At 39.6% G+C, this 23752-nt stretch overlaps 1 protein-coding gene across 4 annotated transcripts; it reads left to right on the forward strand.

Annotated features, from left to right (window-relative positions):
• Positions 1 to 4151: 4151 nt before the first annotated feature.
• On the forward strand, positions 4152 to 23488 carry RB195_009261 (uncharacterized protein; the record flags this gene model as incomplete). 4 transcript variants are annotated; one of them, XM_064189733.1, is made up of 12 exons in its annotated part: positions 4152 to 4233; positions 9159 to 9337; positions 9406 to 9562; positions 9776 to 9874; positions 16631 to 16745; positions 19411 to 19813; positions 20501 to 20611; positions 20795 to 20902; positions 22668 to 22831; positions 22946 to 23059; positions 23191 to 23289; positions 23371 to 23488. In XM_064189733.1, 12 exons carry the CDS (start codon positions 4152 to 4154, stop codon positions 23486 to 23488), a joined length of 1749 nt encoding a protein of 582 aa, XP_064047314.1. The 4 variants fall into 4 exon arrangements, with proteins under 4 accessions (XP_064047314.1, XP_064047313.1, XP_064047315.1 ...); XM_064189732.1 differs by lacking the exon at positions 19411 to 19813 and having other exon boundaries at positions 16631 to 16767; XM_064189731.1 differs by lacking the exons at positions 4152 to 4233; positions 9159 to 9337; positions 9406 to 9562; positions 9776 to 9874; positions 16631 to 16745 and having other exon boundaries at positions 19418 to 19813; positions 23191 to 23295.
• Positions 23489 to 23752: the final 264 nt, after the last annotated feature.

The raw sequence follows: 23752 nt of genomic DNA on the forward strand, positions 1-23752 counted from the left end.
TTCCTAAATTCGTTTCTGATGCATCAAAGTAGTCAAAAACAGCAGCTGTTTTTTTTTTCGAAATGATTTTTTTTGTGTTCACGCCTGAAGTGAGAGATAACTTTGTTTAGAAACAGGAGAACTATTCATAGAAATTTTTCCAGAAAAATCTATAATGTTCGTCCAGAAAACCGTGTAAGGGAAGCTCCCAGTGTATTTTCTTTTGAAACTCTTTTTCTTTTTCTAATTCACAGTCATTTAAATTCTCCAAATCAAGAGAATTAAGCACAAATTGAAATGACCTGGTGGAAGGTGCAGTTGTGCAAGGGGTTGCATGGGACAGTGGGACCCTTGTCAACCTTGTATCCCAGCTACATAGGACCGACGAGGGACCCATCTCGATCGCTACTGTTTACGCAATTCCACCACAGATCAGGTCGTTTTGACACGTGTACATTCGAAATACAGTAATGAAGATGCTGTCGCCAACGCCTTCAAGTCTATTCTCTAGTCTAGTATTTTTTAGGGTCCCGTCATTTGTTTGTCCCTTCAGAAGTTCAACAGTAAATCAAAAGTTTAATTTATCGCAGTATTAGGCCAGTTCATTAATTTCCAGAAAAAAACTCTTACCTGATAAGGGTAATTTTACCATATGCGCTTATTTTTACAAAAGTGGACATAAATGCTAAAATATACGACAGTACGATTGAAACTTTGATTTGTGATGCAATATTGCGTAGGCGGTTCCCTTGAAAACGGCGCGGTCTTCGACCGCTCACATATGCTACGAGCGTATCGTTGAGTGATGCAGCTAAAGGCCGTCGCCCAACCCACGAGGAGGGGAGGGTCCTAGCGTGAAAGCGGCTACTGTAAGTGTGTCGAGGGCAGGGTAGCAACACAGCACGGGAGTCACAAATTTTGAGCGGATGGTATGTGTTCTCGAAAAACAACATCCAATGCTTAGCACCTCGAGAAATCGAAGTGGAGCACGATTTCTTCCAGATCTTGCGAAACATCCCTGAAATTATTTGCTCGTCCGCTTTTAAAGTATGGACGACTGTACTACTAGTAACGTCACCGAGGAAAGCTGAGGAAAAGCAGCAAGACCTCTTCTTTCGACGTGGTTTCCAGTTTGAGTTCGAATATGACTGGGTATAGCGATCTAGCCGATGAAACTATATCGAAAAGAACTTGAATTTCAATGCAGAAATTCGTAGGCAGCCGCTTCCATGCCGTGCGCATTGTCACAATTACATAGGATATGGGTCCTAGCACGATATTGGCCCCGCTCGTTACGATTTTCTTTCAATTTCTCGTCCAATCTCCCTTTGTTTTGTTCTACTCTTAATCTTTCCATGTTGAAAGTAGCTTAGCATTATTTTCAAGAATAACCGTAAGTTTTTCGGTGCACTGAACAAGTAGTCCGGGATTTTTGAGGATGACCGTCGCCGATGCACAGTTTCCAGAAACACGGCTGAAAACCTGGAACAACGAAAGAAACTCATTGGATCTTTTCGATTCTGTAGTGCTTTTTGAGAATAATGGGTTGCATTAGCCGTAAATGCATCCGATAAATGCGGGGAAAATCTGGAAAATTCCATTGTAGCATAAAAATGAATGGTGCACTACTTTTTTTTCGACGTATTGTTGTCTAATTTCGACTTATTCATGAGAAAATGAAAAAACTATTCGAAAAGCAGGTCATAAAAGCGTTTTCCGCAAATCCATTGGGTGTATCGATGAGATGCTTCGAAGCCGGCGGTAGATCATCACTGAGGAATTTTTTTTGTGATCGATTTTTTTCCCGCGGTGCTGTCACGTGAACGTCGCGGTTCAATCAAACGTGATTTTCCATCCTCGCCTACTCTGTTTCTTATGTTTAATGTTTTATTTCCTTTTCCTCTGTCTAGTTATTTTCTTCACCTCTAAAAGCTGGCCGTTTGATACAGTATCTTCCGGCGTTTTTTCTTCTCCTGCAACGAACGCGTGCCGTGTCGCGCCGCTTCCTCTCGTAGTGATTACTACAACCGTCTTCTGGTAGTGGTGGTCGTGTTGAGGGTTCTTGTGACTCCTTCACCATCACCTCAATGCAGGAGGTGGTCGTATCGTAAGCTAAGCAGGCAGTCAGGCAGCCAAACAGCGCGAGGGGCGAAGCGCCGCGCCCTGTTGCGCTCGCTGCTAATTTGTACATTTCCGAGTGTGACTGTTGTCGTTTTATCGCATCTGTAAGATCTCGTCTCCTCTATATTCTGGATCTGGTTTTGCTTCTCACATACACATACACACATAGACATAGCCTAACAAACATTATATTTGTCATTACTAACAAGTAGCAAGCACCATCCACCACCACCACCGCCAGCAGCAGCAGCCACCGCATCCAGATGTCGTGGATGTTCAGCAGCATCCCACGGCCCAAGTGTCGCCCATGTTCATCTCGTTATGCTCTCATTTTGACTGACACTTTTATAGGGTTTAATATTTATTACATAGATAATATTTATTAATATTTTTATTACTAAATATTCATCAATATTTATTACCATTACCTTTTTGTATTCTAATCATCACGAAAACCTAATGCCAGAAAAGGTTACGATGCTCGGACTCGTTTTACTCGCTAAATTATACATAATCCTTAATTTCACCTTACTCGCTTTGTCCTAGTATTACTGTCGAATCTCGAGGGAAACAAACATCAAACCGACCTCCAACCAACGAGGTCGTTTGTACAAATCGATCCCATCTTAATATTTGTTTTTATTTGTCTTGGTAATTATTCCGATGGTTATCCATGGAAAGGAAAAAAAAACGAACTTCTCTCGGTTTCGAAATGTTTTAGGTTTAAAATCTCATATTTCGCTCGGGAACAGTCCGCAAAACCTTTTCTCCGGCCCGACTCCATGCTTGTAGTTCCTGGATTGACGGTCTAGTACTTTATCTTTCCTGGTTTCCTATTCTAATCCTCTTAAATTTTACTGTTGTACATGGAAAAGACGATTATCTACCTTATAAGCATGTCGTCTACATTAGCCAAAGATTTCTGAGGTTTTCCTGAAGAAATAAGATAAAAAATTGCTAATTTTCCTCCGAAAAGTCTATCAGAACGGATGAGAATTCATTGAGTCTTGTACCTCGATTCTTGAGACTTCCTATCTCTGCTATGTGACATCTTATGTGATTTTTCAATTGATACTATGTAAATTTCTAGAATCCGGGAACTGTTGGCTGTTTCTGCGTAGAATTGTAGATTCAAGCTACGAAAAAAAAAACACTTAGTGTTGGAAAAAATAAGAAACTCACCTTAAGAAACTCAATCTCAAAAATGGACCGTCAAGGCAGACGCGAAACGATCCATATTTCAATTTTATCCTCTATCTTATTTATTTTGACTTTTTTTCCTTTCTACCTCGAAGTGTCCATCAGTTTTCCTACTTGAGCTCATAACAGATCGGATAGTATATCCTAGGAAGCATTTCATCGAGTCAGTTTCAGTAAGTAGCTCAATTTTTACTTTTTTTGCTGAAATTTTCGAAGAAAACCAACAACTGTAATTGAATGATTTTCCCTTTTAATAAGCTTTCCTCTGAAAGCATCACTTATCTGTTCATTTTTTTCCCCGAGTTTTCTACCCTCCCCACTTTCGAACCATGACGATGATCAAACGATACATTCGAAGAAAAAAGAAAAAAATGGTATTTACAGGAAGGTCCTGAAATCTAGAATTTCCCCCTTTCCTACTTACAATCAATCCCCTACAACTACTAGAAAAATAACGTTGTTATACTGATGACTTCGTGAGTTCCGTGTAGTTCGACGAAATTTTACAGGAATTTTGACATTTCGCCGACACAATAGCGGCGCTGATTTTCTAAACCGTGAAACAATAGGAATATGTCGAAACGAAAACAATGGACACATTGCTGATTAGGTGTTGGTGGCTGTTTCTGTCTGATGCCGATTCCTTACAATACCACCACCACCACCGCCGCCTTCTTCGATTCCTTAGATACGTGGTCGAATATTATTAATTTCTTATCCTCCGAAGAGAAAATCACTGTATCCTTACGAGTTGTTGCTGTTGTTGTTGCTGTATCACCACGTGAAAATAACAAATTGTGAAAACGAATCTCGAATCTTCGTCGCATCGATTCGGTGACCTACTTTCAGGAATGACGTCATTAATCGGTGGGAACAGCATACTGCATATAGCGAATCGACTAGGCGGTATAAAAAAAGAAGTGCCAAACGAAGGTCAGTCCGCCGAGGAATCCATCTTCACTGGATTTCTTCCTAAAAGTTTGTATCTAATCTGCTTATGTAAGATCTAATCTTTTACGACCACTAATTCCTAGATGAGATGCCGTAATTGGAGCGAATGATCATCTATGATTCTCCGGAATGCCCGAATCCATTTTGGATGAATCATAAAAGCTTTGAGTGGGGCTTGTTTCAGACGATTCTGGGAAAGCGATTTGCTGTTGCTGTACAAAGCTGGGGGAAACAGCTGGTTTTTCACTACGGGACCCAATGATCGTAGTAGTAAAATCATTTAAAACTACGCAAGTGTCTCCACATGCAAGCGGACATGTAGCATGAGCAAGATGAATTGATGAGTTGAATATAAGGAGGAATCGAGGTGCCGAGCTCTACAGCTCCATGTTTATTTTTGTAAAAAAGATTAGTATTTCTATTAGCCTGCGGATTACTGTAGGATTTGGAAGGTTCTTTTTATTTTTTCTATTATTCTTATTTATTTTTTATTCTAATACTTCTTCACAAAACTCGTGTTTTTTTTTCGATAAGGGTTGCAGTTGCGTGAACCAAAACGTTATTTTTAGAAGGTATACCGAAAAGGATCCATAGCTAAGGGTTAACGTCTTTCTGGATTGATGTCGGTGTATCTTTAAAACATCACCTTCGCTTAGAATTGATCAGTTAATTAATTGAATTAAGATTTTGTTCAAAATTCCTCTTTAGATACCTTTAAAGAAAACAAACTTCCAGATACCAAAAGACTGGTTAACATCTCTGTAGATTCCATTTGTTAGATGATTTTTTACAAGTAAATAATACATGCGTTTATTAAATTAAAATTACTGGTTTCGTAGAAATTTTAGCGTTCTTTTCTTTATGATGTTTGGCGAAAGTTGCACAAAGAAAAATACAAGAATAACTGACTAGTTTTCAAAGTTTCGGCGATCATTTGATATGTATGGCCAGATAAAGTCGGCGCCGTTGGTGTTCGCCTGCGGTGACCGCGACGCGTTCGCTGTCGCAACGCGTGCTCCTTCTCTGATTGACTTTCGTTGTTTTCTTCGTTTTGCTTCATTGCGTTCGTAGGAGCATCGCTGTCATTCGGCTGGAAAAAATCGGATATTTCTACTACTAAACTACTATTACTTTATTTTTATTACTAGATAACTACTACAAGATTTCTACCAATTTAAGTCATTGATTTCCTTGTCCCACATGCTTAAGTATCATGTACGTACAAGTACGTGCCATAAGAGATCATCTACAGGGTGAATAGTAATTTCTTTTATTGTTCAGCTAAAAGTTAATTTAAAAGGCAGTAGTTTTAATTCCTCCTTCTTACTTGTTTCCATGAATATTTCTTGCCCTTTGTAATTTTTCGTTTATTACATATAAATACATGTAAATAAACAAATATAAAAATAGATAAAATAGTGAGAAAATAAATAACATAAATGTATACGTATTACTCACTACATTTGTGTTTTTAGCCCTACGTAACTATTTTTAACTTCTGGATTTAAATATGACTTTATCAAAGTCTGCCGTTTTCTGTCAACATCCTGTCAATCATGCGATTACAATAATTTCCCATCACGCTGAATAAAATTCGTAATTCCCTTGATGCTGCAGTATTTCTGAGTTTCCTCAGGATAACACTAATCATTTCTGCACCTTGGCACCGTAACCAGTTCATTTCGAAGTCCTTTCAAGTCACCCCACGAATATGAATTTATTCCGGTGGAGTAGTCGTATTCGGGGTCGTAGATTATGGGGAGGAGGGTGATTCCGTTCATTTCTTCCTAATTGCCGTAAAAAACGAGCCGGAAGATACGGCTTCAGGCGTTCTGGAGCACTATTTTCTATAAGGAGTTCGACTGGAGCGCGCCTAGCCTTGTGCGGCGCCGATCTTCCGGGCCGTTTTTTTAGTTAGGAAGAAACGGAATTACCCCCTCTCCATAATCGTCGATCTCGTATACGAATAATTCACCTGAAACCTGTACCACCTCAGATTCCATATGGAGTATTCGTATACGGGATGGGAGACTATGGAGAGAGGGGTGATTCCGTCGATTTCTTCCTAATTAATAACGTGAAAAACAGCCAGTAAGATGCCGCCACGCAAAAGGGGGGACCCCTCGTGGAGCTCGTCGCGGAAAATCATCCTAAATGCCGAACTTCGCACTGATAGGTTTCCCATCCCGCATACGAATACTCCACCTGAAATCCGTACCACCTCAGATTCGTGGAGTAATGCCTTTAATTGAGGAGAAATCATTCTAAATAGAATACTGATAGGTTTTCACGTGAACTTGCTCGTACTGATAAAAAGTTACTTTTTATCCTCGAACGGCACCATGCTGTAAGAAAGAAAACTTTTGTGGATTTTGAATGAAAAAATTGTTCGCATAGAACTTTATACTCTATTAAAACATTTCCTCGCCTTCTAAACATTTTTAAATTATGCAAATTTTGATTTCTCATTCTTTCTGGCATTCCAGGAGTTGGCTGATTTTCAGATCTAAGAAAATTGTATTGAATTGGGTGACGACAACTGAAATCTCGTTGATCTCCATCAATCTTTACTGTAGCTATGTCGAAGAGCATTGTTGTAAATATAAATATTCGTAATATACGATCCCATGAATATCTAACAGGGTATTCCTCAATTCTTTTGTTTTTTTTTTATTCTGAAGTAAACAAAACCTTTAAAATAAAGAAAAAAGTGCTATGCTACATTTACCCCTATCCTCTCTCACCTTTCTGATAAAACCTCAATGCTCCTGTTTCAAAATTTAGTTCAGCGCGAGTCGAATTTAAAAAATTCTCGTCTTTCATATAAAGCGACCCGATACATACAGACATTTAAAACGCTTTTGCGGCAAATTTGAATAGATCTATTTGAATGGTTTTGAAAATGGCACCAAAAACAAATTTAAAATGATTGACGTAATATATATGAGATGGTGAGAAAATCACAAAACATTTTATTGAAACATATTGAATATTATGCAAGCAAATTTTTTTCTCATTCTTTCTTAAGTCACTAAAGTGTGTTTGTTCGATAAAAGCTTCAAATACATACAATGTTCATTATATATGTGCATATACGATTTCAATACATTCCACTAATAAACTTTTGTGTGGAAACATTCTCTAAGGACTTCATTCTCGCTATCACTAGCACTTATGACAATTCGCCGGCATATTAGTCTTCACGGCCGGCCACTTGTGAAAGTCAGTCAGCTCGGCAGTTCTCCACGTAATTCCATTTTCAATCCGGGGATGTTCACCGGTTTTTCCTACACTTTTTCACAGATGTTATGCGGAAATTTATTTACATTTTAAAATCCTAGTCCAATTATAATGTTTGCCAACAAATCCTAATTACTTTTTTCTAAATATAATCAATTAGTAATTCATTGTTTGTTCACACAATTGTTCTCAAACTTTCAAAAATTAACAGTAATAATACAAATATAAAAATAAAATAAAATATAATACAATATAAAATATAATATAACCACAACAGAGAGAGGAAAGAAAGGTCTTTTATAGCTGACAACCTTTCTCTTCCTCTTTCTTCAGCAAAAAAAAAGTGTTTTTTTTTTTGGAACAGAAATGATTTTGTGTAGGGTTGAATGGAGTAGAAATACTGCAGATGGTTGAAAATAGATTTATGCCAGTGATAAAAAAAATTCCTTTTTTCCTTGTATTACGTATAAAAAATTGCTAGAAACGTTCCAGACAATTTTTGACTTTTTATAGACGTGCTCAGGGGATTTTCGACATTTGTTTGCCTCCAGTACCAGATAAGATGCAGGACGAAGTTTGGTACAGGTATTACAGTGGAAAGGCGAAATATCCGCTAAGAAATCCGAGGATTAGAGACATCAGATCACCCTACGAGATAACACTTTACAATTGTACGATTGACAAAATGAAACTGCTTAGAATAGATTTTGTAACTCTCGGAAGTAACAAATTTCTCTTTGTGGTAAACTGATCAAAGGGATATTCCTAAGGCTTCTGATTCTTGGATTTGAAAAGGTTTTTCCGACCTTCGAGTAGCAAACTTAGAACGGGGCAAAAGTAAGTTTTTTTTTTTAAGTTTTTCCCGTATTATTCCTATTTTCTCCAAAAAGAAGGTCCTCAATTTTGTCACAGCGTGACTTCCACTAACGGAAGGCTGTCGCTACGTGTATGCCACTAAAGATAGTGCATCTCAAAAAATTAGAGCGTCCTTTAGAGTCCTCTCTTAGCCTAAGAATTAGGTACATATAAGACAATTTCGTTTCGGTACTGTAATAGCTTGCGGTATTACCGCAGTACAGTTGTGCCGCACACGCTATTCACGTCCAGGATCATCGAATAGTTTCCCCAAAATTTGGTTACGCCGGTTAAAAACTGCTCAAATTCCACTAAAATTAAAATTACATGAATTTTTTCTACCGCTTCCTGATTGCGGCCCTATAAATTGCTGCTCAAAATTCTTCGATGAACTTGATTCATACAAGTGAAAACAAAAAATTACGAGATGCTCAGGTGAAAACTTGTGAAAAATTGCTAGTTTTTAATCAGTTTTTTGTAGATGCCACACAGCAATTTTGTTCATTTCTTTGCTTATCAGCGGTCGATTGCACAAATTGGCAAACTGTGAGCGTTCTCCATCTCGTCACTGATTTTCTTCCTCAATTTTTCCTTTTTTTGAGAGAGAGAGATTCCCCTTAAACGCGGCTTAGTTTGTTACCCCTTTTTCGGCCAACATTTTTGCCGTTCTCACGAATTGCACTGAGTAATGCACAGAACAACAATAAAAGATGACAACTACCGTCTTTTTTTCATTCTTTGCTGAACAAAAGTTTCTCGATGAACAAGAGCTGTGATTTCACGTTGGAATTTTGAATCAGCTCATTTTTCAGGATTAGATTCGGAAAGTGCACCTTCACCAACGCCACCTGTAGTTCGACAACCCACTCCTCTCTCAGCTACCACCGCCACATTTTCGGAAGTACCGGCTAATACTGCCGGTAGTCCCGCACCGCCACCGGCTAACGACGAATCTGCAATGATTATGTCGCTTTTCAAAGAGAAGGATACGGTAAGTCCCGCACGTCTGGGCTGGATACTGTATTTGCTCAACGATCTGTATATAGACGAGAATTTCAGTTCACCGCTTCACCGTCAACCTCAGAATCAGCAGCTTGTGGTGATTCTTCCGGACTTATCACTACACATATCGACATCAATTCTGCCATATCACAAATGCAACAGCATATAGCAGCAGTTCAACAGCAGCACAATATCCAGAATAATGACGTAAAAGGTTCGTGATTTGGTGAGCACTACAGGGGAGAAAACGTTAAAATTCGGTTGAAACCAGTCTTCAGAAAAAAGAAGATTCGTTCTTTCATTTGATTCGGAAAAAATCTAAGTAATTTTATAAGGTATATAGGAACAACAAAAATGAAATAAATTGATTTTCCCAAAATTTGAAAAGAAAAACTCCAGACTCTCTTTCACTGTGGCCAAATTTCAGTGGCTGATCTATTGCCAGGATATTCTCCCTGGATGAGGAATGCGGGCCGAAAGAAATCACATCCTGTCTGGGAATTTTTCAAAGATCTCAAAGATACTAGTGAGTTCTATTACAGTACCCTTAGATAGCTTATTCTCAAATAACGTTACTTGTCAGTTATCAACTCTACCTCAGAAACGAGGTTTTGGAGCATTTATGAAGAACTTGAATGAAAAAGTTAGTTGCTAGAAAATCGAAATTTGTACAAAATAGAAGATGCAAGAAGATTTGGTACCATTACCTGTTGAAAAGCCGGCTACAATTAAATTTTCGAGAACAAAAACTAGTGCGAGTTGAACTGTACCACCCCAGAATTTAGGGATTTCACAGTGGTTCAGTTCAAACAGTATACGTTTCTAGTGCTCTTTCTCGAAGAGTGACCATGGAGAACAAAAAATGCAAAAAAAATTCTACAGCTCGAACACATCATATCGTAGACTTATAAAAGAACAAAAATAAGCTCATCAGAATGAGTCACTCAGTAGTAAATGAGTTACATATAAAAAGAAAACGCCGCTGTGTCAGAAAACACTATGCACCCTAAGTATTTTTTCGAGTGTTCGTGATCGAAGGAGCTGTTCAGAGAAATTGTTGAAGTTGGGACTTCTCCATTAGTAAACAGAACCCGTAAGGTACATAGCTGACAATTATAAGAACGCGCAACTTCCTTCGCTCAGACGGGAGTTTCTGGGATCAGGAACACCTACACCGACGCGCAATTCGCACGGACGCTTGCGGGAATGCATCCGACGCAAAATACATTTTTCGACGTCATAAAATGACCGAAAATTCTCGCAAACGCCGCCTTCAAAGGCAGCGTATCACGAAACTGGCGTGGGTGCGAAGTGTGTGGGAAACTGTAGAGTTCGGAGTGTAGATTGTGAGTATGACTGCGGCCCCGCTCAATTCACCTTGATCGTCGTTTAAAAAATGGTTTGCGAAAGTGCGTTTGTTCCTACGAGGTGCGTAAAAACGCGCCGCGTCCACGAGAAAGCGGTCGAAGATCAGTGAAGTCTCGTTACCACCATACTCAAGTAAAACTAATGAACCAGAGCAGACCAGAACATGAACGGCGCGTTCATACGTGCGTCGTTGGAACTAAAGGGGTTCTCACGCCGTTTTTAAGAACCAGTAGGGAGAATTGAGTGAGGTTACGCTCAAACTCACTACAACTCTACACCCCTAGCTATATTTTCTCACAGGTTTCCCAAATACCTCAGTTTTGGGATACGCTTCCTTTGAGCAAGTTACCAACGGTTCACTAAGAGTTTCTATTGTTTTAATATTGCATATGCTCTTATTTTGAATTTTAAGTGGAGGGTGCAGACAGATGCGCAGAGAGGAATGAGGACCACTATACAGCGGAGATAGCACCAATCCTTGCCTCTTGGACGATATAGCTCAGCAAAAAAAAAAACTGCCAAAAAATTTGTCGAAGTTCAAATCGAATGCTTTCCAAGCTACCATATCGCAGAAATAAATTTCTCCCGCATAGATACCAAAATTTTGGTTCTTCCATTTATTATTTATTGATTTTCCCTTTTTTCATACTTTCACAGAAAACAAAGATATAACCGCAATGACTGGTTGCGACCACAACAGCGTGCCGCACTATGCCCCCTCGATTGAAATTAAACAGCAATAAGACGAAGGAGCGTGCGCCAAGCAAGCAAAGGTCATGCGTTGCGGCAGACGCGTCGCGTTCATCCGGTTCAACGCATTCGGAACCGAACTTGTCTGCGTGAACTGTCATCGAGAGATTGCGAACTATAAAAAAATTTCTGGCGCTTCTGGCTTTCCAATGCCACGACGCATTTTTTTTTTTTACAAAAAAAACAAAAACTTATTCTCGACACTTCTTCTGGTCATGTCCTAAACAGTTTTTTTTTAAGATCAAACTCTATTTTCTTGTGTGCCTTGAAATAGTGGAAGTTATTAGGAAGTAATGCCAAAAAATAAAAAGAGTGAAATTCTGAAATAAAATAAAAGTTCTTAAGATTCACAGAGATTTATCAATCCACAAATACATAGTTTCTGCTGATTCAAGAATTTGTGCAAATCTTTGAAATTCAGTCGTACTAGTACCTCGCTCAAAGCTTCCTTAGTAGAACTCAGAAATGCTTCCTCCTCAAAATTATTTCGAAGGAAAACGTACCTCGACGGGGTCCACTAGCACGAATTTGATGGTTACGATTGCAAACGTTCCCGTGAACCCAATTGATGTAGTTTGAATTTATCGTTCTTTGCACCGCTCCCAGAAATTTCCTCCTTCCTCGCTTCAAAAAAAAACAAGAGTCTAAAATTGTATAAAAATAGTCACTTGGAGTTTGTTAAGAGAGGAACGAAGACTTATCGAAGAAATCAATTACTCGTAGTAAGTCACTATTTCTAGAAATCACAAATGTGATTTGTTTCGTGAGCTAAAATCTGTAATTTATTGTAATTAATCTGTAATTTACGTGTCCAGTACGGAGAGTAGTACAGAGGATGTTACGTGAAAAACAATGAACTTACAATCCGTCGACGTTGAAAACAAAACATCAAAGAAAAAAAAACGGTGAGGTTTGTGCGCAATAATGAGCGAGAAACAGGTTGTCAGCAATAGGACCGCGGCGGTGGCGGTGGTGGCTCAGCTGACGAAAGCGTATATAGTTCAAATTGTTTGGACATGAATCAGCTGGGTATTGCTCAGTTATGTTTTTGAAGTTTGTTAGAATAGAAACAGGGGTGTTCTTAATTTTTTTCGAGTTATTGGGATTAGATTTTACGTTGCAGCAAAATTAGTAATATAAGTAATGAGTTAAAGGCATCACCCCACGAATCTGACGTGATGTGGATTTCCGATGGTCAAAGACTATACGGGATCGTAGCTTGCAGAAACGGTTGGGACCCCGCTCCTTCCTAATTGCCGAAAAAAAACGGCCCGGAAGATGCGGCTTCGAGTGCTTCGGGGCGCTATTTTTACAACGAGTTCGAGTGGAGCGCGCCAGCCTTGTGCACGCACCGCATCTTCCGGGCCGTTTTTTACGGCAATTAGGAAGAAATGGACGGAATCACTCTTCTCCTAATAATCTACGATTCCGTATAGGCATAACCCTCTTGAAACCCGCACCACCCCAGATTCGTGAGGTGTCTTTAAGTAATGTATTAAGTAATGATTAGGATATTCTTTGCACAAGTTGATACAAGCACTAAAATTTTATTTATTCTCAATATGTGAAAATTATGTTAGCATAGCACAAAAACAATCTATGATTTGATTACTTATAGTGGTGGAAAAATTAGGAAACATTATGTTATGCTCGTTTCCATAATCTTCCTTATGATTCTTATGCCCGTTTACTCTTTCTGCCTCTGATTTTATATTATTGATTTTGAAAATAAGAAAAATTTTATTAGGAAAAAATCGTACTTTTTGGGTCAAGAACGTCACCTCGTGCAAAGAGAATTTTCCATCACGTAATATCCCATTTCCATAATGTCTCCTAACCCTCATCTCATTTTTGCACATCTCTTCTTTTTCTTCCGAATCACCTCAGATCAAAAATCAAACTTCGAAAACTATGTGCAGTCGCCTGAAATTCTTCGTTCGTGAAGGGGGAAATTGCAACTGTGCCGCAAAAAATGCTTGCAGTTGACGTCCACAACGTTAAGAACTCCAAATGTGTATATAAAAATCAGATAATTTCCTATAATTTCCCGTAATCGGCGCATTTAATAAAAATTCAAAAACTTTCTGTTGCATACATATTGATGTAGTCTTAACATAATCTTTGTAATTTTGAAAAATGATAGAGTTGCAATAGTTTTTAAAAAATAAGGCTTCATTTCGAGTCATCTGCTAAATGCATGAAATTCTATTTATTTCCAATGTGAGAAGAAATATACTGACACAAAAACAATCTGTAATAAATACATGCTATGATTACTTACATTAAAAGGTGAATTTTAAAAATTTCTGAGAAAAAAGGCTCGTCAAATTTAAAATTTACACTAAAAGGCAAAGGTAAATTTACATTAAAAGGTAGATTTTAAAATTTTCTGAAAAAAAATGCTCATCAAATTTAAAACGACTGATTACGGTTGATTGAGGCACAAACTTCTTGGCTATTCCATGCCGAATGTTCGTTTGGGCAATTTTCTTCCTTGCAGCCATCGGTGTCTGATCACTGCACATTTTTCTTCCTCCAAAAAAAAAACGTGATTTGATTGACTAGTATGCTTTTTTTCCTACGGTTTCGTCCTGTTGGAGTCTCTCTTTGTGTCCACATGTTTGAACAGCTGCCCCTAGGAAAAGCCACATGTTTATGAATGACTGGCCGTCGAGAATGAAACGCTCCGACTCTCCATTCCTCCTAAACTTCTTTCTCTCCTTTTTTTTGGAGAAGAACTCAGGTTCTTTCCTGACAGTCGGCTGAGTTTTGGGAAGAAATTTGTGGTGAAGAAGAAAAGTTGCCGTAAGGAGTGCAAGTTTCTACTTGTACTCGAGGAATGGTAACATATACGAACGTGAGAACGTGAGAATACCTTGACAGATGTGCGTTCCTGCTTGGAAAAAACACAGTTAACCATGTGTACCTATAAGTTATAGCATTGCCTGTCGGGAATGGGAGAACAGCTTAGTTCTAGTTGAATGCTAGAGACAGCACGTTAAAGGTGAAAGGTTTTAGTCTTGAGTTTTTCCCATTAGGAATTAAAGTTTGGAACGTAGTTTGTAAGCTTTACGGTGAAAATCCGCAACTTAACTCATGAATCCGGGAAACAGAGGCATCCTGGGCATTCGAGGTATCAGTTCTCCCAACGAGGCAACTCTTTCCGTTAGTAGGACTAACAAAATAAAAAAGCCAATAGTGGATTAGTTATAAAATTATACTACAAAGGAACTCCCTACATCCACACAAATGAACAAACACGCGTTAGAAGTTAGTTAGTTTAGTACTGTGAGTGTAAAGTGTTGTCCCGTCAGGTGAACTAGTGCTTCGGATGCTTTTGGTGTTTCCGTTTCAAGGGTTCGTAATGAGTGTCCTTTAGTTTTCGCTTTGATGACAATTACTTTCCGAACAATTCGCTGTTTTCATTGATGCATGCAACGAGTTAGGTACCTCAGATCCACACAACTTTAAAATAGAATACAAGGGAAGCGAAAAGGAATTGTGTAATGTCATGCACATTTCCTTTTATAAATTCGTGCTTTTCTTTTTTGGAAGTAGCGTTACCGCGTATCCCATAACTGCTGATTTACTAGAATCAGGAAATCCAGACTCTTATTTGTCAATTGATCCTACTGATAGCTTACTACAGCCTTATTCTAACGAATGTTTTCTATTGACATTTCTATAGTCTTTGCGGCAGTTATGTTTACACGCGTGGCCGCGACGCGTCCCTCGTGGAGCACCTCCTGGGCTGCGCGGGCGTTCCCACCCTGATCCTGGCCAGTCAAACGAGTATCGAGGATATCAGAGTAAAGAAATAGGTACTGATGGTCACAGCTTAATTAAAGTAGTTATTTTTCTAACAAAGTGACATTTCCAATCTTTTCTTCTGGACGGAGATAGAAACTCCCACTGTACGAGATGACGAAACGATTTCGGGCCTCATACCCAGCATGCGTATGATTCATGCGCAACCTACGCAATTACAGACAAAAACGATGCTCTGTACATGGCGTTCAAGGTGACAGCCCTCTATGTAACTACTCTACAGGGATTTAAAGAATCCGTTCCTTAGAGCTCGGTCCACACTTTTCAGTGGCTAGATGTTTTCGGGAAGGAAAAATGTCACTTACGAAATTCTTGGGATTCGAATTCCTCAATAACTTTTTATGAATTCATCTTTTTCAAAACATTTTTCATTCCGTAACCCTATTTTTTATTATTGCTGTTGTCGTCGTTATCCGTTCATGGGCTAACAGTTTAGTAGTGGCTGTGAATAACATCCTGTAAATGCTGTAAATAACTTTTTTCTCTAGGGAAATTATTTTTGTTGTTGTGTGATAAACTTTATTAGTATTACATTTACTAGATCTTGTCGTCATTAGTTTTCAGAAGAAGTAACATTTATCAGAATCGTACGAAAGTGAGTCTGTAATGCTTCGTTCTCGCGGAGTGAAACGAACTCAGTTCTCGTTGCTGTGCATCGGCAGAAAAAAAAGCAACAGTGATACCAACATTTCATGCCAAAATCGCACCGACATTCTGAATCAGTTGTTTTTGATTCCTTTTCATAGAAGAACTCTTGCATCATAATTTTCGCTTGGGGAACCTCCATCCTCCATCCCTTACTGAAATGGGTTCTTTTGGAAAAAGAACCCAGACTACTCTAAATGATTCGAAGGTTTGCAAATATTTGTGCCCTGGCTCGTTTAAGAAAAGGAAACTTCCCCATGCTTTCCACAGAGTCCTTTTTTTAGTTAAAGAATAATGGACGTTATCAAGAGCTCCTATAATGTAATGAATCCTTATATTAACGAGACTTTTGTTGCTATGGATGTGTGTATTTGCGGAAGTATGGAGTGAGTACAGTTCGAACATATTATCGTGGGATTTTCGGAAGATCAAGGGCATGCCTGGATATTTTAGTTCTCAGAAGTTTGTAAGGAAGTAACCGATAGTTTCAAAAAAAGGATTCAATTCCTCTTTTTTCTGGTTGAAAAGTTCAAAAGATACAGTTGGGGGTTTTTTTTTCAATCGGAACTGTCGGGATATATTGATAATTTAACTTTTCCAGACGTTTACAATGTACAATTTGTAAACAATATACGTTTACAATAGTTAAAAACATGATGTTGTTTTGGTCATTCCCCCTGTTTTGTTTCAGATGGCGTAGGCGGTGTGGTGTGCTTGCACTGCTCGTGGCAAGGAGATGACCGTAGTCCGAACAATCTGCGTACTCATCTAAAAAAGTTCCACTCGTCCGACGGTGTATTCGCGAGGTTCAGCGAAAAACTAGCACAGGTTAGTTGATTTCCATTTGATCGATTTGCAATGGAAGAAGAAAAAAACGAGATTATATGGACCTCATTGTGCTGTGCGAGATGAACTTCCTCTGACGATCCCTGCTGTGTTCGTTTCGAACGAGTGTATAGGTGCCAGTGTCGGCCCCGTACCCCCACCCCCGTCCAACCTTGAGCATCGGCCGGGACCCCGCTCTGCCTATCGATTCGCGGCCCACCCGTGTGGACATCGGCACCCTCCGACCCGGTGGCGCTCTCTCGCTCTCGTTCTCGGACGTCCCCCGTCAGGAAAGCGCTGCCTCCTCGTGTCTCGTCTCCCAACTCCCTCCACGAGACTTCGCTCTATTGCATCGTCCGTGCACCTCGGCTCTCCTCGGTCAACACGCTGTCTCGGAGCCCGGGTTTCCCCCGTCTTTCAGTATTCGATGGCCGCCGGCCTGACAGCAATGGCGCACCCCCCGCTCCTCCATCCCAGTTTTAGGCCACCGCAAACTTTCCTCCTCATTCCCTCCACGTCGATGAATTGGGTGGTTGCTTCTGTGATGATCGTGCAGAGCATCGTCTTTCCGCCAGCCTTTTCCTCCGAGACATAGTTGTTGACGGTTTTGCGGTGTGTAGATCAACTCTATTGATCCAGTTTGATTTGTGTCGATTTCCTCGACGTTGTTTGAATTTATTTGTTAGATTTCTCGCGAACTTCCGCCATAAAAACGGTCAAGTTCCTTGCTTTCCCAGCGGGATCTGGGATTTAGTTACTGGAAGGTCTCAAGGAAATCTTTTTTCCCAAGTGTATATACACTTTTCACTGTTCCTTGTAATCTGACCCTTTTGTTCCGTTCACGCTTTCCTTTCCTAGAATTATTGTGTATCCAAGCTAAAGTTATGCAGCAAATCCACTTTTGCTACAGTACAACCCTCTTGAAAGGAGGACTATACAAAAAAATGTGTGCCCGGAAGTGTAAATATCCCCTCTGTTATAGTTAGAAAATTTCAGCAATAATATAGGCAAATATTGTGCCGATAAAGGAGAGGAAAATGATTTGTTTTCTTCTTTTATATTCTCCAGTTAATACTTTTCGGCTGAAATCTTACTAAAATCTGTTTTCATTTTGATTCAGATTTCTTCGAACTTACTTCTGCTGCTTTCGTTATTAGGAATCAACGACTAAGCGTTCGCGTTAGGACCAAATCAGAAATTTTGCACCAGCCTTTGTGATCACCTCAATTTGATTCCAGTTGCTTTGCAAATTTAATGAACTGCTTCGTTAAGAAGGACGGAATGCCAAAAGATACAAAAGTAGTGTGAAATGAACATAGAGCAAATTTTTTTTCATATTTTTTTCTATTAATGATAAATTCCAACATCTTGTGTTGAATATTCATCTTGTCCCCGATATATTACTTGGTGTGACACAGAAATTTGCACCTCAAGCTAATTGTGGGAAAAAAAATCGATTTTGTGATTGATGCCATCCAAAACCAATATGTTTTTTTTCTTCGAACTGTGGTTATTAATCTTCTCGTACGCAGTCCATTCTTACATTTTTCTCTTTTTTCCCCTTTTAAATGAAGCGATGGCATTCGAGAAGATTTATGTCAATTCGTTCCCTGCATGCTTATATGTTCATTCACTTCATATATCCGATCTATTTGCCTGTCTTTCACTGGCTCATAATTCAATTACTGTTAGGGAATTATGCGCGCTACGACATCGTATGAATGTGATCCCGCAGCGATAACAAGTTTGCGGTTCTCTCAGGGTTGTAGTGATTTTGCTCGGAAAAAAGACGAAGTGTTTTTAAGCAGGATGAGGTGTTTAACGTTAATCAACTCGTCTTGTACCCATCTAGTAGTTCTGAATTCAGTTTCGAATAAAATGTTAAAGATAGCGTATCAGGAAATAAACTATGTTGGAGTCTTTGGGGCTAATATAGAGCTCGAAGCGTAGAATACGAACATGAACGTGGCCCTGCTCCATTTCCCCTGATCGCCCTGAAAAAAAGCGTGCGAAACGGCGTTTGTCACTACGAGGTACGTGAAAACGTGCTACCCTTGTGCACGCGCCACATCCATAAGCGAGCGATCTAAAATCAATGAAGCGTTGTCAGCTGACGTTTCAAGTAGAACCAGTGAATAGACTGCTGAGGAAGCCGGTGTGTGTACAAGGGTGGCGCGTTCTAACGTACCTCGTGGGAACTAAGGCGGTTCCCACGCGGTTTTTCAGGACGATCAGAGGGGACAGAGCGGGGCCACGCTCATATTCATAGTCTGAGCGCCGAACTCCGTTTATCCACGGAGACTCCAACATCGTTGGCTTCGTAACACGTACGTATATTATTACGTAATACGTAATATATAACATTAATAGTAATATATTTAAAGGATAAAAGGGGTTCTTAGAACCTTAGCTATGCTGCGCGTACAGTCAGTATTTGTTTCTTTTTTGTTGAAATTTCCTTCCTTCATAATCGCGCTCAAGCAGCTATAAACTCATTTACCAATAATTTTCTTTAAAATGAATTTCTATCCCTGAATTTTTAGAGGTCCATTCATCATTCTTGTGTTCTCGTTCTGATTTTCTTGGAGATTCGTTCTGTTCCCGAGTGTTTCATGCTGTCAGCTAGCCGTTCCGTTACTTTTCTAGATTGTCTATGCCCGCACATTTCTCTGTTGATCAACAAATGGACGCTTCTCCTTCAACATCATCGATGGCCGACGATATCATCGCTGCCGATGTATTGTCGTCTCTTCTCAATCCATCTGAATCGCCCACTGATGGGAAGAAGAAAAGCCAAAAAGGCACGAAGACGTGTAAAAAGTCATCAGAGATTTGGGATCATTACCGTCTACTTAATGAAAACCAAAATGTGGAATGTGTATACTGTTGGAAAGTACTGAAACGAGGCGACAGTAGCACAAAAAGTATGTGGGGGCATATGACCGCTTTTCACCAGGATGTTTTGGACGATAAACAGAGTAGAAAGAAACTCCGCGTGATGGCTGTTGAGCCGTTGGAAAGAAAAAAGTACTCCACCACGGATGGTGAGGTGGGTGTTCTCTTGGCTTGTTTTTTGCATGCTACCCTTTTCAGAATATTTTGTTCATGGTTGAATGACTTAGAGGGAGCTACACATTTACTGCAGAATTAACTGTATTAGCAGTAAAACTCGGATCTAACCTTCAGAAGGAGTGTAGTATCCCAAGTTGGCGTTGAAGTAGTGCTGGGTCCCAATGTCGTCTTTAGTTGATGTTGTAATGAAGATGAAATATGGCGAATTTCCTTCCATTAGTTTACAAGTGTTCTTTTCTCTGTCACAAGTAGTATATTTCTAATCTTCTGACTGATGACTTCTACTTCGGATGCCTTTTCTATTAACAGTGGAAGGTTTTCAAACAGAACCACAAAAGCTATTCTTTCTGAATTCGACCATAATCCATATGTTGTTTGCTGTGCACTATTTTTCAGTAGGCAAATATTTTCCGGAAGGTTTCACAGAAATTTTCATTGTTTCAAATTGATTAACAAACAAATGACAGTAACTTTTCAAGGTAGATCGTGGGCTTTCAAACCTAGTTTGAGGTAATCAGGAGAAAGTCGTGTCTCAAATAAACATTAAGGAAAAGTTTGGCAGGAAAATCGATTGGTTATTATGATTAGTTGACCTATGTGAAAATTGTTAAGACTGGAGGTGGATAAGATGACTAGAGATGTGGAATGTTCTCCCTTTTTTCAGACACCTACACAACCATATGTCAAGAGAGCGCGCGCAGGTGGAAGCAGCCAGGCAGCTCCTCCAACAGACAGCGTCGCCCTCGCTTTCCAGCAGTTACAATCAGCCAGTCAGGTACAAGTTTATAAAATACGCAGGATTACTGTACAAGTTTAGTGTGAAGGACTGTTTTTTTGTGTCCGCATTCACGAAAGTCTCAAATTCTTTGTACTGTTCACCTAAGCTTCACTCCTACTGTGTTACAATTCTGTCAGTAACGTCTTCTTTTGTTTTCTAATTACTTTGCTACGTTTTCAGTTGAGTAACCCTTTCAACTTTTTGGAAAACCTACCAAAGTCCAGTGAAGTCATCAACATATCCGCTGGTTATCCAGTTGAAGAAGAAGAGCAAGAGAATGCACATGAGGTAATTTTTCCTGTACCATTTTGGACGAAATCCATTTCTCTTTCCATGAATGTGTGGAATACCAGTTTGCGCAAGTTCTGATGGTGTCTCTCAGTTTGCTTACTTTTTTGTATTCTATTCCATTAGATTCCCATGTGTACCGTTTTATCTTTGATTTCCCCAGCATTATTGCATTCATAGTCACGTAAATGTAATTATTGCTCTTTTTACGACTTTCAAACATTCGGAGCAAGAGATTGCCGGAAAGCATGGATATTCTGGATTCAGTTGCGTGCTTCAGGGCAGTGATAATGACAAGAATAGCATGGTTAAAGGCATCACCCCACGAATCTGGGGTGGTGCAGATTTCAGGTGGAGTATTCGTATACGGGATGGGAGACTACGGAGAGGGAGGTGATTCCGTCCATTCCTTGCTAATTGCCGTAAAAAACGGCCCGGAAGTTGCGGCGCCGCCCAAGACTGCCGCGCTCCAATCGAACCTCTTGTACAAAATGGTGCGCCAAAACAAATGAAGCCGTATCTTCCGGGCCGTTTTTTACGGCAATTAGGAAAAAATGGACCTAATCACCCCCCTCTCCGTAGTCTCCCATCCTGTATACGAATACTCCACCTGAAATCTGCACCACCTCAGATTCGTGGGGTGATGCCTTTAAGCGCTAACCTACAAAGTAGCAAGGATTGATAACAATTTATACACCTTTGTCTATTTCAGCGTCTATCACTCTCTAGGATCCCTAGGATAAAGCAGTTTTATATGTTAACGTAGGCGTTCCTGCATGTATGGAAATTTCATACATTTACTTCAACATGATCTTATGAACAATTTGCTTTTTTTGTTGCTCACCAATCGATAGTAGGGAAGTCTTAGCAATGATTAGGTGTTTTGTTTAGAAGTACTTGGTTTAATCTACTGATTATAAGAAAAGTATCATTATCAATTATCCATGCATTTTACGAAGAATGCAGTATGTTCAATAGTCCTTCGTAGAAGCAGTAATTATTCTGAAGGGGCCATTTTCTGTAGTTTGGCTAAGCTGTTCATCTCTTGATCACTGATTGTTACTGCTGCCAGAAAGCTGCCATTGTCTGTTCGACTGTCATACTAAAGTCGTGACAGGCGAAAATTAATGTTTTCTGGAAATTTTTGAGCAAGAGTTGTGACCATTCATGTCACTTTTGTGCTTAGCGTGTTATGATTACCTACATGTTGACCAACACGGATTTATATACGTCGTTATTTATGTTTGACCCAATTATGGCCGACGCAGTCGATTTGGGAAGAACCTCATTTTGAGGAAATGCGTCAAGCAGGGAAAGAGCGGACTGCGTAGAAAAAGTCACGGTTATCCAACATGCGTCCAAATATTCGTCATTCAATTATTTCCCTATTAAAAAAAAGGATTTGATTGGATTCATATGATGGAATCATCTTAGATTATTTAGATGAATGTAGTATGCTAAGGTTAAGTTACTGAAAGATTGATGGTCACTATTTTTTGTTATATACACATATGTGCGCAGTAATACATTTAAATTTGTTGATGGTCACATTATCCACGCGTCTACACCTGCCTTACTTCAGGATTTCTATTTTGTTTAAATGAAACTAAGAAAATTCTATGTTGCATTATTGAGGAACGTTACCTGGTTGACTTTACAGCCCTTTTTTTCACTTCCTTGCCAATTCTCTTTTCGTATCTTTTGTTTTCTATCAATAATTCCTGCAAGTAAAAGCCTATACGTTGATAAACGGATTGATTTTAAGGAAATCCAGGCCGGATCTTCTGGAGGATCATTGGCTGGTGACACCGCATCGCCCCTCCGTGAAGATGCAGCGACAAGTGGTGGAAGCCCATCGGTGACATCAACGAATCAGTTGAGCGCTTTTATGAATATGGCCACCAACCCGCTGATGTGGAATGCGATGTTGTACGTTTTTCTTTAACCAAATAACAAATTTCGTTTTTTTTTTTCTGTTTTTTTTTTTACCAGTAATGGATGCATTGCTTATTGTTTGCGGATGTTTTTCTTCTCTAATTGCAGAGTGAACTCCTCCACCCACGGCTCTGCCTTTTCACTAAATGATGGACAATGCGTATCGATGCTAATGAAAATGGCTCTTGATCTTGATCTCACTTTGTCGTACCATAAGCGGAGGTAAGGTTCTAGTTTGTCTGGATGTCTTCTTTTTTCTTTTTCTAAAAATTTCAGCGCCATTCTGTTTTGGTTTCGATGCTTTTGGACATTCTACGAATACCGAAGTGCACTTTTTAATACGTTTTCTTTAGGGGCGACATAGAACTTTGCTTTGAGAGCAACCGAACAGCTGAGAAGAGCGGAGGCCGAGGCAAGGTTCTCTGTCTATCAGACATGGGCAGAGAGATAAGGTACAGGTGACGATTCTGGACTTCTTGCAACTGCTAGGTGTGCTTATTTGTTTGTAATACCCATGAAACAATTTTTTCTAGGGTGATTGAAAGAGTGAATGGTACTCCAACTGATACAGAGATGTGGACAAAAACAGATTTCAACCAGTTCCATTGGGCGATTCGTGGCAAATGTCAGAAAGTGCTGGTAAAAGGCTAGTGGTGACACTGACGACGCCGATCTCTGACCAACTAAACTGGTGCCTTTGATATTTTCCGAGTGACATTGAGAATATAAATTTGAGATTTTCTCTCTAGAGATTGTCCTCACTTTCCCCGTGTACTGCCTCCACTTAGCCCGCGTACAACGCTTTCATCGACATCCTCTCTCTGTCTGCCTTTGTTCTCCCGTTTAACGGACCATATTAATTAGTGAGAGTTTATTTGAGTTTTCTTTTTCTTAAATGTTTTTGTGATAAGTTGT

Source organism: Necator americanus, chromosome III, assembly GCF_031761385.1.
Source record: "Necator americanus strain Aroian chromosome III, whole genome shotgun sequence".
Classification (NCBI taxonomy): domain Eukaryota; kingdom Metazoa; phylum Nematoda; class Chromadorea; order Rhabditida; family Ancylostomatidae; genus Necator; species Necator americanus.